Source organism: Somniosus microcephalus, chromosome 30 (genome assembly GCF_052327205.1).
Source record: "Somniosus microcephalus isolate GS21.2 chromosome 30, FLI_Smic_1.0, whole genome shotgun sequence".
Classification (NCBI taxonomy): Eukaryota; Metazoa; Chordata; class Chondrichthyes; order Squaliformes; family Somniosidae; genus Somniosus; species Somniosus microcephalus.
Window position 1 is genome coordinate 42,914,712 of NC_141016.1, and position 17,083 is coordinate 42,931,794.

Below are 17,083 nucleotides of genomic sequence, written 5' to 3' on the forward strand. Positions count from 1 at the left end.
CCCCCTCCCCCTCTCCCCCCTCCCCTTCCCCCCCTCCCCTCTCCCCCCCTCCCCTTCCCCCCCCCCCTCCCCTTCCCCCCCTCCCCCCCCCTCCCCCCCTCCCCCCCTTTCCCCCCTCCCCCCTCCCCCCCACCCCTCCCCCTTCCCCCCCTCCCCCCCTCCCCCTTCCCCCCCTCCCCCTCCCCCCTTCCCCCCCTCCCCCCTCCCCCTTCCCCCCTCCCCCCTCCCCCTTCCCCCCCTCCCCCTTCCCCCCCCTCCCCCTTCCCCCCCTCCCCCTTTCCCCCCCCTCCCCCCCTCCCCTTCCCCCCCCTTCCCCCCCCTCCCCTTCCCCCCCTTCCCCCCCCTCCCTCCCCCCTCCCTTTCCCCCCTCCCCTTCCCCCCCTCCCTCCCCCCTTTCCCCCCCTCCCCTTCCCCCCCTTTCCCCTCCCCCCTCCCCCCTTCCCCCCTCCCCTTCCCCCCCCCCTTCCCCCCTTCCCCCCCCCTTCCCCCCCTCCCCCTTCCCCCCTCCCCTTCCCCCCCTCCCTTCCCCCCCCTTCCCCCCCTCCCCTTCCCCCCCCTCCCCCCCCCTCCCCCCCCTCCCCCCTCCCTCCCCCCCTCCCCCCCCTTCCCCCTCTCCCCCCTCCCCTTCCCCCCCTTCCCCTCTCCCCCTCCCCTTTCCCCCCCCTCCCCTTCCCCCCCTCCCTTCCCCCCCCTCCCCTTCCCCCCTTTCCCCCCCTCCCCTTCCCCCCCCTTCCCCCCCCCCTCCCCTCCCCCCCTCCCCCCCCCCCTTCCCCCCACCCCCTTCCCCCCCTCCCCTTCCCCCCCCCCCATCCCCCCCTCCCCTTCCCCCCTCCTTTCCCCCCCTCCCCTTCCCCCCTTTCCCCCCCTTCCCCCCCCTCCCCCTTCCCCCACCCCTTCCCCCCCTCCCCCTCCCCTTCCCCCCCTTTCCCCCCCTCCCCTTCCCCCCCTTTCCCCCCTCCCCTTCCCCCCATCCCCCCCTCCCCTTCCCCCCCCTTTCCCCCCCACCCCTTCCCCCCCTTTCCCCCCCTCCCCTTCCCCCCCTTTCCCCCCCCCCCTTCCCCCCTTCCCCCCACCCTTCCCCCTCCCCCCCCCCTTCCCCCCTTTCCCCCCCCCTTCCCCACCCCCCCCTTCCCCCCCTTTCCCCCCCTCCCCTTCCCCCCCTTTCCCCCCTCCCCTTCCCCCCCTTTCCCCCCTCCCCCCCCCCTTTCCCCCCCCCTCCCCCCCCTTCCCCCCCCATTCCCCCCCTCCCCCCCTTCCCCCCCTTCCCCCCCTCCCCTTCCCCCCCTTTCCCCCCCTCCCCTTCCCCCCTTTCCCCCCTCCCCTTCCCCCCTTTCCCCCCCTCCCCTTTCCCCCCTTTCCCCCCCTCCCCTTTCCCTCCCCTTTCCCCCCCTCCCCTTTCCCCCCTTTCCCCCCCTCCCCTTTCCCCCCTTTCCCCCCCTCCCCTTTCCCCCCTTCCCCCCTCCCCTTTCCCCCCTCCCCCCCCTCCCCTTTCCCCCTTCCCCCCTCCCCTTTCCCCCCTTTCCCCCCTCCCCTTTCCCCCCTCCCCTTTCCCCCCTTCCCCCCTCCCCTTTCCCCCCTTTCCCCCCCCCCCTTTCCCCCTTTCCCCCCCTCCCCTTTCCCCCCTTCCCCCCTCCCCTTTCCCCCCTTTCCCCCCCTCCCCTTTCCCCCCTTTCCCCCCCTCCCCTTTCCCCCCTTTCCCCCCCTCCCTTTCCCCCTTTCCCCCCTCCCCTTTCCCCCTTTCCCCCCTCCCCTTCCCCCTTTCCCCCCCTCCCCTTTCCCCCTTCCCCCCTCCCCTTTCCCCCCCTCCCCTTTCCCCCCCTCCCCTTTCCCCCCCTCCCCTTTCCCCCCCTTCTCCCCTTTCCCCCCTCCCCTTTCCCCCTTTCCCCCCTCCCCTTTCCCCCCCTCCCCTTTCCCCCCTTTCCCCCCCTCCCCTTTCCCCCCTTTCCCCCCCTCCCCTTTCCCCCCTTTCCCCCCCTCCCCTTTCCCCCCTTTCCCCCCCTCCCCTTTCCCCCCTTTCCCCCCCTCCCCTTTCCCCCCTTTCCCCCCCTCCCCTTTCCCCCCTCCCCTTTCCCTCCCCTTTCCCCCCCTCCCCTTTCCCTCCCCTTTCCCCCCCTCCCCTTTCCCTCCCCTTTCCTCCCCTTTCCCCCCTCCCCTTTCCCCCCTTTCCCCCCCTCCCCTTTCCCCCCCTCCCCTTTCCCCCCTTTCCCCCCCTCCCCTTTCCCCCCTTTCCCCCCCTCCCCTTTCCCCCCTTTCCCCCCCTCCCCTTTCCCCCCCTCCCCTTTCCCCCCTTTCCCCCCCTCCCCTTTCCCCCCTTTCCCCCCCTCCCCTTTCCCCCTTTCCCCCCCTCCCCTTTCCCCCCCTTTCCCCCCCTCCCCTTTCCCCCCCTCCCCTTTCCCCCCTTTCCCCCCCTCCCCTTTCCCCCCCTCCCCTTTCCCCCCCCTCCCCTTTCCCCCCCTCCCCTTTCCCCCTCCCCTTCCCCCCCCCTTCCCCCCCTCCCCTTCCCCCCCCCTTCCCCCCCCTCCCCTTCCCCCCCCTTCCCCCCCCTCCCCTTCCCCCCCTTTCCCCCCCTCCCCTTCCCCCCCTTTCCCCCCTCCCCTTCCCCCCCTTTCCCCCCTCCCCTTCCCCCCCTTTCCCCCCTCCCCTTCCCCCCCTTTCCCCCCCTCCCCTTCCCCCCCTTTCCCCCCTCCCCTTCCCCCCCCTTTCCCCCCCTCCCCTTCCCCCCTTTCCCCCCCTCCCCTTCCCCCCCTTTCCCCCCCTCCCCTTCCCCCCCTTTCCCCCCCTCCCCTTCCCCCCCTTTCCCCCCCTCCCCTTCCCCCCCTTTCCCCCCCTCCCCTTCCCCCCCTTTCCCCCCCTCCCCTTCCCCCCCTTTCCCCCCCTCCCCTTCCCCCCCTCCCCCCCTCCCCTTCCCCCCCTCCCCCCCTCCCCCCTCCCCCCTCCCCTTCCCCCCCTCCCCTCCCCCCCTCTCCCCTCCCCCCCCTCTCCCCTCCCCCCCCTCTCCCCCCCCTCTCCCCCCCCCTCTCCCCCTCCCTCTCCCCCCTCTCCCCCCCCCTCTCCCCCCTCTCCCCCTCCCTCTCCTCCTCCCCCTCCCTCCTCCCCCTCCCCCCTCCCCCTCCCCCTCCCCCCTCCCTCCCCCCTCCCCCTCCCCCTCCCCCCTCCCTCCTCCCTCCTCCCCCTTCCCTCCTCCCTCCTCCCCCTCCCCCCTCCCTCCTCCCTCCTCCCTCCTCCCCCTCCCTCCTCCCCCTCCCCCTCCCCCCTCCCTCCTCCCTCCCTCCTCCCCCTCCCCCTCCTCCTCCCCCCCTATGAATGGACTTTTGCTGGGGTACAATTCCACGGCCAACGGTCAGAATTTAGGCCCCTCTCCAAGTGGCCATTTTGAATGTGCGAGCCGCGATAGTGTGTGTGGGCAGGTTATGGGGAGGCATCACAACCGAGCTTCTTTCTGTCTTCACCTGACATCGACGCATACCTTCCAGCAAGCATCACTGGATAGTAATCAGGAGTGGCAACTTGTGTTTGCTTGCGTGTATGATCAGTAAATTATAGTTTTGTTGCAGTCCAGTGATACTGGCTCAATAAGGAGTTGATTCAATGTCATATTTTTGTTTGTGAAATGCTCTGAACTGATGGCAGGAGATGAATTCCTGCCCTCACCCTGCTCTTATTAATGTGTAGTATGAACTGTTTGCTGGTTGCCTTGGCAGTGTGTGAGTAGAATCCATTACACCTGGCCCTGTGACTGACCTTGCTCATTGGGCACCATGCTGATTGGTACTATAGGCCACACACGCTCACTTCAGAATCCGTGCCCTTGAAAATGAGCGCAAACGATTTCCAAATGAATACATTTTAAAGCTGGTTTTCTGCTGACGAGCTTTTTCTTTTATTCCCAAGGTTATATAACGAGTCCTGCTCTGAGGACACCTCAAAGCACGGATTCCCGAAAAGTTGCTGCACTATTCAGGATATCCCACTGGTCAGGTAGGCGAGAGATTCCATTCAATAAAGCTGCATGAACCACAAATTGTCTGACCACAAACGCTGCTAATCCACAGCAGATCTGTCAATATAGGAAAGAGAAAAGGCAGGTTAACATTTCAAGTCGGCCTTTTGTCAGTTCTTTTCAGTGAGGAGCTGGGACGAGTGATCCCGCATGAGATGCTAACTTGTCTTTCTGAGGCTGATTATTCTGTATTTCCAGCATGTCCTGACTTCCAGCAATTTTTGTTTTTATTTCTGATTTCTTTTCCCTTCTCCCTCATGTTTTTATCTAGTTTCCCCTCAAATGCATCGATGTTATTCACCTCAACCACTCCCTGTGGTAGCGAGTTCCACATTCTCACCACTCTCTGGGTAAAGAAGTTTCTCCTGAATTCCCTATTGGATTTATTAATGACTATCTTATACTTATGGCCCCTAGTTCTGGTCTCGCTCACAAGTGGAAACATCTTCTCTACGTCTATCCTATCAAACCCTTTCATAATCTTAAAGACCTCTATTAGGTCACCTCTCAATCTTTTTTCTAGAGGAAAGAGCCCCAGGCTGTTCAGTCTTTCCTGATGGGTATAACCTCTCACTTCTGGTATCATTCTCACAAATCTTTTTTGCACCTTCTCTGGTCCCTCTATATACTTTTTATAAGATGGAGACCAGAACTGCTCACAGTATTCCAAGTGTGGTCTAACCAAGGCTCAATACAAGTTTAACACAACTTCTCTGCTTTTCAATTCTATCCCTCTAGGAGTGAACCCCAGGGCTTTGTTTCCTTTTTTTAATGGCCTTATTAACCTGCGTCACTACTTTTAGTGATTTGTGTATCTATACCCTCAGATCCCTCTGTTCCTCTACCCCACAGACTTATTTTCCAAGGAGTATGTGGCCTCCTTATTCTTCCTACCAAAATGTGCCACCTCACAATTAATCTACTGTATATTGAAGTTCATTTGCCAATTACACACCCATTCTGTAAGTTTATTAATGTCTTCCTGGATTTTGTCACAGTCCTCTATATTAACTACAAAGCCAATTTAGTGTCATCCGCAAATTTTGAAATTGTACTTCTGATTCCCGAGTCCAAATGGTTTATGTAAATGGTGAACAACAGTGATCCTTGTGGAACACCATTTCCCACCTTTAGCCAGTCTGAGTAACTACCTTTAACCCCTACTCTCTGTTTTCTGGTTTGTAGCCAGTTTGCTATCCATTCTGTTACTTGTCCCTTGATTCCGCACGTCTGACTTTCGTCATGAGTCTGCTGTGCAGTACCTTATCGTAGGCTTTTTGGATATCCAAATATATTACATCTACTGCATTACCCTCATCTACCCTTTCTACTGCTTCTTCAAAGAATTCAATAAGGTTGGTCAAGCATGACCTTCCCTTTTGGAATCTGTATTGACTATATTATATTTTCAGTTTCTAGATGTTTTTCTATTACATCTTTCACTAAGGATTCCATTATCTTTCCTACCACTGACATTAAGCTAATTGGTCTATAGTTCCCTGGGCTTGTTCTATCTCCCTTTTTATATATAGGAATCACATTAGCTGTCTGCCAGTCCTCTGGCACTATTCCCTAACTCGCTGTGTTTATAAAAAAAAAAAAAAATTCTCCTTATCTCCGCTCTGGTTCGTTTGTCAATTATCTTAAATCTGTGTCCTCTGGTTACCGACCCTCCTGCCTGTGGAAACTACTCTTATTAAAATTAATCATTAAAGTTTAACTTGGGTTAAGTTTCAGTACTAGTGGGTTGGAGAGAATTTAAAAAATTTCAGACTGTACTTGGAATGCTTTACTCTGTTTATGATTTTTATAAACTCTGCCTCCTTTCCCACTTTCAAACATATTTGCATTTACATTCGAGTTCTCTTATGGACCCCCCCCCCCACCCCACTCCAACCCCTGAGTTATACACACATTCCTTTCTTCACCCCTCCACCCCGTCAAGCGGGTAATCTGCCTGTAGGCCTCCACCCTTCCATTTTTGAGCTGGTTGTGAGGGGGCGAATGAGTTGCTTTGGGGTAACTTGTGCATCAGTGCTTTGTGGTGCGAGTATTCTTTGTACCCTCCCTCCTTGCTGTTGTTTGATTACTTGCTAGATAAGAGGCACTCAGTGACGACACTGGGTATAAAATGGGGAGACCAATAATGTGCACACACAAGGCAACGCGGCTAAGGAGAGGAAACTGCCAGTCAGCCCCCCTTTTTACATCACCGCGGACAACTCCTGCTGCAAAGTTTGCAAATGTGGGCTCCTGGTCAGAAAGGCAGGACTGGACTTGACCTGGCGAACCCGTGTTCAAGTAGTCCTGTGACACTCCCTTCTAAGCTCTGGTATGATCAATGGCCACTTGTGAGGGATGTGGGTAGACTGCAGCACCTGGGGAACTGTAACCCAACAAGATAAATACCTTCAGGAGCGGAAAATATTGGAACCGGTTATCGAATCAAACCTCACACTAACTGCTTTTATATTTTCTTGACAGTAAATGTGGCTCGTACCCTCCTGAAAGCTGCCTCTTCAGTTTAATTGGCAATGTGGGTGCTTTTATGGGTAAGTCATCCGCTTGTTCATTACTGGGAGAGGCTACTGGACTGTAGCTTACTGGGAAACAGGGTAAACCTTTATTACTTCCATTCTGAATCAGTTATTCCTGTCACTTTTGATCACTTGTTTCAGTGGAAAATCAATTTCCCTGCAGAGGCTGGGCAATGGCTGAGGTTGGAAGTGGGGCTGTTGCTAAGCTGCCTTCGTCCCATGGTGCTTTTGAATACTGACCAATGGTTTCACCATAGAACGAGATATATTGTGATAGATTCTGCCCCGACCTTGGACCAAAAGCTAATGGTAGCAGCTCCAAAGCCACTTAATCTGAAATGGAATGTTCCCACCGACCAGCTTTGGGAGTTTTCCGAGTTTGTATGGCTCAGTACTACATCACATGATGCACTGAACCATGAGAGCGAGGGGGAGGGGAAACTACCTTGAATGGCTAAGTTGGTAAATTCACCACCTAGTGTATACCTGAGTCTCTCAGATAAAGGTAACCCCTGGTTTGAACCCTGTCTGTGCTCCAGAGAATTACAGCACAGAAACAGGCCATTTGGCCCAACTAGTCAATGCCAGTGTTTGTACTCCACACGAGCCTCCTACTATCAAATTACCCTTTCCACCTTGCTCCTGTATCCCTCTATTCTCTTCACCCTCATGTCTGCAGCAAGCCTCCCCTTAAATATGTCAATGCTCTCTGCTTCAACCACTCCATGTGGCAGCGAGTTCCACATTCTCACCACTCGCTATGGAAAGAAATACCTCCTCATTTTTTTGATTTGATCTGTTCGTGGCTATCTTATATTAATGCCCCCTTGTTCTGGACTTGCCCACAAGTGGAAGCAGTGTTGACAACAACAACAACTTGTATTTATATAGTGCCTTTAACGTAGTAAAACGTCCCAAGGCACTTCACAGGTTTGTTATAAAAGAAAATTTGACACCGAGCCACATAATGAGATATTAGGACAGCTGACTAAAAACTTGGTCAAAGAGGTAGGTTTTCAGGAGCATCTTAAAGGAGGTAAGCGAGGTGGAGAGGTTTAGGCCGGGAATTCCAGAGCTTAGGCTGAAGGCACGGCCACCAATGGTGGAGCGATTAAAATCGGGGATGTTCAAACGGCCAGATTTGGAGGAGCGCAGATATCTCGGAGGGTTGAGGGGCTGGAGAACATTACAGAGATGGAGAGGGACGAGGCCATGGAGGGATTTGAAAACACGCATGAGAGTTTCAAAATGAAGACGTTGCTTAACCGAGAGCCAGTGTAGGTCAGCAAGCTCCGGGGTGATGGGTGAACGGGACTTGGGGCGAGTTAGGACACCGGGCAGCAGAGTTTTGGATGAGCTCAAGTTTCCGAAGGGTAGAACATGGGAGACCGGCCAGGAGTGCGGTGGAATAGTCAAGTCTAGAGATAACAGTCATGTTGGAGGTGCTATCCACTGAGCCCTTCCGGAAAGTGTGCGCGGCACAGTCACTCAACGCCTCAAATTAAACATTTTCATCCCTTTTTTAAATCCCTTCACAGCCTTGCCCCTCATCCATCTATAACCTTCTCCAGCCCTACAATCCACCGGCGCGCGCTCGTTCTCTGACACTGGTCTCTTTGCACTCCCCTCGACCCACCATTGGCGCCGTTCCTTCAGCTGTCTCGGTCCTAAGCTCTGGAATTTCCTCCCGAAATCCCTCCGCTTTTCCGCCTTGCCACCTCCCTCTCCTTTGAGGACCCTCCTTAAACCACCCCTTTCACCAAGCATTTGGTGACCCCATCTAATGGATCCTTCTTTAGCTCGCTGTCCATTTTTTTCTGATTACGCCTCTGTGAAGCACGTTGGGATGTTTTTCTCTGTTAAAGGCGCTATATAAATGGAAGTTGTTGTTTTGGGTGTTGGTGTCAGACAGCTGCAGTGCTCACCTCATGGCTCACATTGACTGTCCAATCTCAAATGTGAAGAATAGGCACTTGGATAAGGTATAGAGGGCACCCATAAAACTACATCAACATGTGTCTGACATCAGCAGAGGAGTGAGAAAATCTCGAAGGGAATGCTGGTGCATGCTTTGGCAGCACCGATCATTAGAGACTGCAGGGGCATCGTGCGGAATTATTTATCTTCATGCCTGCATTCACGGCCCATAACTTTGTATTTTCTTTACTTTAAAATTGAATATTTGGCACTAAATTAAGAAGTGTTGTAAGGAATAGAGTGCAGGAGGTTTTACTCTGTATCTAACCCGTGCTGTACCTGCCCTGGGAGTGTTTGATGGGACAGTGTAGAGGGAGCTTTACTCTGTATCTAACCCGTGCTGTACCTGCCCTGGGAGTGTTTGATGGGACAGTGTAGAGGGAGCTTTACTCTGTATCTAACCCGTGCTGTACCTGCCCTGGGAGTGTTTGATGGGACAGTGTAGAGGGAGCTTTACTCTGTACCTAACCCGTGCTGTACCTGCCCTGGGAGTGTTTGATGGGACAGTGTAGAGGGAGCTTTACTCTGTATCTAACCCCGTGCTGTACCTGCCCTGGGAGTGTTTGATGGGACAGTGTAGAGGGAGCTTTACTCTGTATCTAACCCGTGCTGTTCCTGCCCTGGGAGTGTTTGATGGGACAGTGTAGAGGGAGTTTTACTCTGTATCTAACCCGTGCTGTAACTGCCCTGGGAGTTTTTGATGGGACAGTGTAGAGGGAGCTTTACTCTGTATCTAACCCGTGCTGTTCCTGCCCTGGGAGTGTTTGATGGGACAGTGTAGAGGGAGCTTTACTCTGTATCTAACCCGTGCTGTTCCTGCCCTGGGAGTGTTTGATGGGGGAGTGTTTGATGGGACAGTGTAGAGGGAGTTTTACTCTGTATCTAACCCGTGCTGTAACTGCCCTGGGAGTGTTTGATGGGACAGTGCAGAGGGAGCTTTACTCTGTATCTAACCCCATGCTGTACCTGCCCTGGGAGTGTTTGATGGGACAGTGTAGAGGGAGCTTTACTCTGTATCTAACCCGTGCTGTACCTGCCCTGGGAGTGTTTGATGGGACAGTGTAGAGGGAGCTTTACTCTGTATCTAACCCCATGCTGTACCTGCCCTGGGAGTGTTTGATGGGACAGTGTCGAGGGAGTTTTACTCTGTATCTAACCCGTGCTGTAACTGCCCTGGGAGTGTTTGATGGGACAGTGTAGAGGGAGCTTTACTCTGTATCTAACCCCATGCTGTACCTGCCCTGGGAGTGTTTGATGGGACAGTGTAGAGGGAGCTTTACTCTGTATCTAACCTGTGCTGTACCTGCCCTGGGAGTGTTTGATGGGGACAGTGCAGAGGGAGCTTTACTCTGTATCTAACCCCATGCTGTACCTGCCCTGGGAGTGTTTGATGGGACAGTGTAGAGGGAGCTTTACTCTGTATCTAACCCGTGCTGTACCTGCCCTGGGAGTGTTTGATGGGACAGTGTAGAGGGAGCTTTACTCTGTATCTAACCCCATGCTGTACCTGCCCTGGGAGTGTTTGATGGGACAGTGTCGAGGGAGCTTTACTCTGTATCTAACCCGTGCTGTACCTGCCCTGGGAGTGTTTGATGGGACAGTGTAGAGGGAGCTTTACTCTGTATCTAACCCGTGCTGTACCTGCCCTGGGAGTGTTTGATGGGACAGTGTAGAGGGAGCTTTACTCTGTATCTAACCCCATGCTGTACCTGCCCTGGGAGTGTTTGATGGGACAGTGTCGAGGGAGCTTTACTCTGTATCTAACCCGTGCTGCACCTGCCCTGGGAGTGTTTGATGGGACAGTGTAGAGGGAGCTTTACTCTGTACCTAACCCGTGCTGTACCTGCCCTGGGAGTGTTTGATGGGACAGTGTAGAGGGAGCTTTACTCTGTATCTAACCCCGTGCTGTACCTGCCCTGGGAGTGTTTGATGGGACAGTGTAGAGGGAGCTTTACTCTGTATCTAACCCCATGCTGTACCTGCCCTGGGAGTGTTTGATTAGACAGTGTAGAGGGAGTTTTACTCTGTATCTAACCCGTGCTGTAACTGCCCTGGGAGTGTTTGATGGGACAGTGTAGAGGGAGCTTTACTCTGTATCTAACCCCATGCTGTACCTGCCCTGGGAGTGTTTGATGGGACAGTGTAGAGGGAGCTTTACTCTGTATCTAACCCGTGCTGTACCTGCCCTGGGAGTGTTTGATGGGACAGTGTAGAGGGAGCTTTACTCTGTATCTAACCCCATGCTGTACCTGCCCTGGGAGTGTTTGATGGGACAGTGTCGAGGGAGCTTTACTCTGTATCTAACCCGTGCTGTACCTGCCCTGGGAGTGTTTGATGCGACAGTGTAGAGGGAGCTTTACTCTGTATCTAACCCGTGCTGTACCTGCCCTGGGAGTGTTTGATGGGACAGTGTAGAGGGAGCTTTACTCTGTATCTAACCCCATGCTGTACCTGCCCTGGGAGTGTTTGATGGGACAGTGTCGAGGGAGCTTTACTCTGTATCTAACCTGTGCTGTACCTGCCCTGGGAGTGTTTGATGGGGACAGTGCAGAGGGAGCTTTACTCTGTATCTAACCCCACGCTGTACCTGCCCTGGGAGTGTTTGATGGGACAGTGTAGAGGGAGCTTTACTCTGTATCTAACCTGTGCTATACCTGCCCTGGGAGTGTTTGATGGGACAGTGTAGAGGGAGCTTTACTCTGTATCTAACCTGTGCTGTACCTGCCCTGGGAGTGTTTGATGGGACAGTGTAGAGGGAGCTTTACTCTGTATCTAACCCGTGCTGTACCTGCCCTGGGAGTGTTTGATGGGACAGTGTAGAGGGAGCTTTACTCTGTATCTAACCCCATGCTGTTCCTGCCCTGGGAGTGTTTGATGGGACAGTGCAGAGGGAGCTTTACTCTGGATCTAACCCCATGCTGTACCTGCCCTGGGAGTGTTTGATGGGACAGTGTAGAGGGAGCTTTACTCTGTATCTAACCCGTGCTGTACCTGCCCTGGGAGTGTTTGATGGGGACAGTGCAGAGGGAGCTTTACTCTGTATCTAACCCCATGCTGTACCTGCCCTGGGAGTGTTTGATGGGACTGTGTAGAGGGAGCTTTACTCTGTATCTAACCTGTGTTGTACCTGCCCTGGGAGTGTTTGATGGGACAGTGTAGAGGGAGCTTTACTCTGTATCTAACCCGTGCTGTACCTGCCCTGGGAGTGTTTGATGGGACAGTGTAGAGGGAGTTTTACTCTGTATCTAACCCGTGCTATACCTGCCCTGGGAATGTTTGATGGACAGTGTAGAGGGAGCTTTACTCTGTATCTAACCCCATGCTGTTCCTGCCCTGGGAGTGTTTGATGGGACAGTGTAGAGGGAGCTTTACTCTGTATCTAACCCCATGCTGTACCTGCCCTGGGAGTGTTTGATGGGACAGTGTAGAGGGAGCTTTACTCTGTATCTAACCCGTGCTGTACCTGCCCTGGGAGTGTTTGATGGGACAGTGTAGAGGGAGCTTTACTCTGTATCTAACCCGTGCTGTACCTGCCCTGGGAGTGTTTGATGGGACAGTGTTGAGGGAGCTTTACTCTGTATCTAACCCCATGCTGTACCTGCCCTGGGAGTGTTTGATGGGACAGTGTCGAGGGAGCTTTACTCTGTATCTAACCCGTGCTGTACCTGCCCTGGGAGTGTTTGATGGGACAGTGTAGAGGGAGCTTTACCCTGTACCTAACCCGTGCTGTACCTGCCCTGGGAGTGTTTGATGGGACAGTGTAGAGGGAGCTTTACTCTGTATCTAACCCCATGCTGTACCTGCCCTGGGAGTGTTTGATGGGACAGTGTAGAGGGAGTTTTACTCTGTATCTAACCCGTGCTGTAACTGCCCTGGGAGTGTTTGATGGGACAGTGTAGAGGGAGCTTTACTCTGTATCTAACCCCATGCTGTACCTGCCCTGGGAGTGTTTGATGGGACAGTGTAGAGGGAGCTTTACTCTGTATCTAACCCGTGCTGTACCTGCCCTGGGAGTGTTTGATGGGACAGTGTAGAGGGAGCTTTACTCTGTATCTAACCCCATGCTGTACCTGCCCTGGGAGTGTTTGATGGGACGGTGTCGAGGGAGCTTTACTCTGTATCTAACCCGTGCTGTACCTGCCCTGGGAGTGTTTGATGGGACAGTGTAGAGGGAGCTTTACTCTGTATCTAACCCCATGCTGTTCCTGCCCTGGGAGTGTTTGATGGGACAGTGTAGAGGGAGCTTTACTCTGTATCTAACCCCATGCTGTACCTGCCCTGGGAGTGTTTGATGGGACAGTGTAGAGGGAGCTTTACTCTGTATCTAACCTGTGCTGTACCTGGCCTGGGAGTGTTTGATGGGGACAGTGCAGAGGGAGCTTTACTCTGTATCTCACCCCATGCTGTACCTGCCCTGGGAGTGTTTGATGGGACAGTGTAGAGGGAGCTTTACTCTGTATCTAACCTGTGCTATACCTGCCCTGGGAGTGTTTGATGGGACAGTGTAGAGGGAGCTTTACTCTGTATCTAACCTGTGCTGTACCTGCCCTGGGAGTGTTTGATGGGACAGTGTAGAGGGAGCTTTACTCTGTATCTAACCCGTGCTGTACCTGCCCTGGGAGTGTTTGATGGGACAGTGTAGGGGGAGCTTTACTCTGTATCTAACCCGTGCTGTACCTGCCCTGGGAGTGTTTGATGGGACAGTGTAGAGGGAGCTTTACTCTGTATCTAACCCCATGCTGTACCTGCCCTGGGAGTGTTTGATGGGACAGTGTCGAGGGAGCTTTACTCTGTATCTAACCCGTGCTGTACCTGCCCTGCGAGTGTTTGATGGGACAGTGTAGAGGGAGCTTTACTCTGTATCTAACCCCATGCTGTTCCTGCCCTGGGAGTGTTTGATGGGACAGTGTAGAGGGAGCTTTACTCTGTATCTAACCCCATGCTGTACCTGCCCTGGGAGTGTTTGATGGGACAGTGTAGAGGGAGCTTTACTCTGTATCTAACCTGTGCTATACCTGCCCTGGGAGTGTTTGATGGGACTGTGTAGAGGGAGCTTTACTCTGTATCTAACCTGTGCTGTACCTGCCCTGGGAGTGTTTGATGGGACAGTGTAGAGGGAGCTTTACTCTGTATCTAACCTGTGCTGTATCTGCCCTGGGAGTGTTTGATGGGACAGTGTAGAGGGAGCTTTACTCTGTATCTAACCCCATGCTGTTCCTGCCCTGGGAGTGTTTGATGGGACAGTGTAGAGGGAGCTTTACTCTGTATCTAACCCCATGCTGTACCTGCCCTGGGAGTGTTTGATGGGACAGTGTAGAGGGAGCTTTACTCTGTATCTAACCCGTGCTGTACCTGCCCTGGGAGTGTTTGATGGGGACAGTGCAGAGGGAGCTTTACTCTGTATCTAACCCCATGCTGTACCTGCCCTGGGAGTGTTTCATGGGACTGTGTAGAGGGAGCTTTACTCTGTATCTAACCCGTGTTGTACCTGCCCTGGGAGTGTTTGATGGGACAGTGTAGAGGGAGCTTTACTCTGTATCTAACCCCATGCTGTACCTGCCCTGGGAGTGTTTGATGGGACAGTGTAGAGGGAACTTTACTCTGTATCTAACCTGTGCTGTACCTGCCCTGGGAGTGTTTGATGGGACAGTGTAGAGGGAGCTTTACTCTGTATCTAACCCCATGCTGTACCTGCCCTGGGAGTGTTTGATGGGACAGTGTAGAGGGAGCTTTACTCTGTATCTAACCCGTGCTGTACCTGCCCTGGGAGTGTTTGATGGGACAGTGTAGAGGGAGCTTTACTCTGTATCTAACCCGTGCTGTACCTGCCCTGGGAGTGTTTGATGGGAGAGTGTAGAGGGAGCTTTACTCTGTATCTAACCCGTGCTGTACCTGCCCTGGGAGTGTTTGATGGGACAGTGTAGAGGGAGCTTTACTCTGTATCTAACCCGTGCTGTACCTGCCCTGGGAGTGTTTGATGGGAGAGTGTAGAGGGAGCTTTACTCTGTATCTAACCCCGTGCTGTACCTGCCCTGGGAGTGTTTGATGGGAGAGTGTAGAGGGAGCTTTACTCTATCTAACCTGTGTTGTATCTGAACTAGAGGTGGAAGTGCTTGAAGGGGTGGCTTGATAGGGCATCAAAGAGGGAGGTTTAGTTTGCATTTATCCAAGGCTGGATCAGAACCTGGAGTGCTGGGTGATGACAGTGAGACCCAGAAATATTTCATTTCCCTACATGATGTGACTCAAATTGATTAATGCAAAAATTCTCCAAAAAAAACTTAAGCTGATCAGGGGGGATGTGAGGGAAAACTTTTATGTAGCGAGTGGGGAGGACCTGGAACTCGCTGGCGACGGAAGTGGTGAAAGTGGAGACACTCAATATTTTCAAGGGGAGACTGGATAGGCACTTGAGGGAAATAAACTTGCAGGGCTACGGGGATAGAGCGGGGGAATGGGACACTGGATTGTTCTACACAGAGCCGGCAGAGACTCGATGGACCGAATGGCCTCCTTCTGTGACTCTCTGACTCTGACTGTTTATGTCTAAGGATACGAACTGTCCCAACTATCGCTCGTGTCCAGTGATGGGACTGTCCCAACTATCGCTCGTGTCCAGTGATGGGACTGTCCCGACTATCGCCCGTGGCCAGTGATGGGACTGTCACAACTATCGCCCGTGTCCAGTGATGGGACTGTCACAACTATCGCTCGTGTCCAGTGATGGGACTGTCCCGACTATCGCCCGTGTCCAGTGATGGGACTGTCCCGACTATCGCCCGTGTCCAGTGATGGGACTGTCCCGACTATCGCCCGTGTCTAGTGATGGGACTGTCCCGACTATCGCCCGTGTCCAGTGATGGGACTGTCCCAACTATCGCCCGTGTCCACTGATGGTATTGTCCCGACTATCGCCCGTGTCCAGTGATGGGTCTGTCCCGACTATCGCCCGTGTCCAGTGATGGGACTGTCCCGACTATCGCCCGTGTCCAGTGATGGGACTGTCCCGACTATCGCCCGTGTCCAGTGATGGGACTGTCCCGACTATCGCCCGTGTCCAGTGATGGGACTGTCCCGACTATCGCCCGTGTCCAGTGATGGGACTGTCCCGACTATCGCCCGTGTCCAGTGATGGGACTGCCCCGACTATCGCCCGTGTCCAGTGATGGGACTGTCCCGACTATCGCCCGTGTCCGTGATGGGACTGTCCCGACTATCGCCCGTGTCCAGTGATGGGACTGTCCCGACTATCGCCCGTGTCCAGTGATGGGACTGTCCCAACTATCGCCCGTGTCCAGTGATGGGACTGTCCCAACTATCGCCCGTGTCCAGTGATGGGACTGTCCCAACTATCGCCCGTGTCCAGTGATGGGACTGTCCCAACTATCGCCCGTGTCCAGTGATGGGACTGTCCCAACTATCGCCCGTGTCCAGTGATGCGACTGTCCCGACTATCGCCCGTGTCCAGTGAGAGGGACTGTCCCAACTATTGCCCGTGTCCAGTGATGGGACTGTCCCAACTATCGCCCGTGTCCAGTGATGGGACTGTCCCAACTATCGCCCGTGTCCAGTGATGGGACTGTCCCGACTATCGCCCGTGTCCAGTGATGGGACTGTCCCGACTATCGCCCGTGTCCAGTGAGAGGGACTGTCCCAACTATCGCCCGTGTCCAATGATGGGACTGTCCCAACTATCGCCCGTGTCCAGTGAGAGGGACTGTCCTAACTCCTGCTTGTGTCTGGTGTTGGGACTGTCCTGACTAATGACTGGCTGTGTTTCTTGTGTCCATCCAGTGGTCGTGATCTGTGTTCTACGCTACGGTCAGATTCTGGAGAGGTGCCGACCCACGTGGATCAACACCGGAGCCCTGGTCACTGGCTGCATTAATGGAGTCGGTCTGGTCATGGTTGGAAATTTCCAAGTAAGACCCTGTTCGATTTACCCTTTTGCAGCAAGTAACACATTTTTTCAGTGACTCTTTGTGCTGGGCCCTTTCTACAAGCCATGGGGATTAAGTTTCTGATCACACCTTCGATGACCTTTTGACTGACTCCCACTAGTGCCGCACTAAGCCACATAGACCACAAGATTTAGCATTCGGTCACTGGTCTTTGCTGAGTTAGCGGATCTGTTGTTACAATTCACCATCTGATCAGGTGCATGTGTGGCATTGGGCGATGAGCCGACTGGGCCCAGCTCTGATTGTCTCAATGGCAGATTAACCCCCCTGACTTAGTTCACTCATGAAGAATGGTCACTTGGGTGGGATCCCAGAGGGTCGTCACTGCCCGAAGAATGGTCCGCCCAGTCGAGTAGCTTACCGCAAACGCTCCATCCAAAGGCTCTCAAATGAAGAATGACCATTTTAGCGATGTATTGGGAAGGGGGGGAAATGGGGAGAAGGGAAATTAATATATACGTTACATAATTGTTAAAAGTTATTATTATCCAACATGGCAACCAGAGCTTCCAGTCCTGAGCTGATGCGTGAAGCCTCCTGTGTTCGAAGAGTTAACTGACATTGTCCAGGCTCACGCATGAGGAATATCTCCACCTGGTCTAGGTGCT

The 17,083-nt window shown here is 54.4% G+C and overlaps 1 protein-coding gene and 1 long non-coding RNA gene across 2 annotated transcripts in view; one reads left to right on the forward strand and one right to left on the reverse strand.

The window, feature by feature from the left end:
* LOC147098177 (transmembrane protein 150A-like) overlaps nucleotides 1-3,760 on the reverse strand; it is a 36,234-nt gene extending 32,474 nt beyond the window's left edge. Inside the window, exon 1 of the mRNA XM_085970837.1 lies at nucleotides 3,742-3,760. Within this exon, the coding sequence (XP_085826963.1) occupies nucleotides 3,742-3,760 (19 nt within the window). The remainder of the gene's footprint in view (nucleotides 1-3,741) is intronic.
* Nucleotides 3,761-3,895: 135 nt separating this feature from the next.
* On the forward strand, nucleotides 3,896-16,585 carry LOC147098178 (uncharacterized). The gene is made up of 3 exons (XR_015074234.1): nucleotides 3,896-3,978; nucleotides 6,485-6,552; nucleotides 16,309-16,585. It is a non-coding gene; the product is annotated as an uncharacterized LOC147098178 (long non-coding RNA).
* Nucleotides 16,586-17,083: the final 498 nt, after the last annotated feature.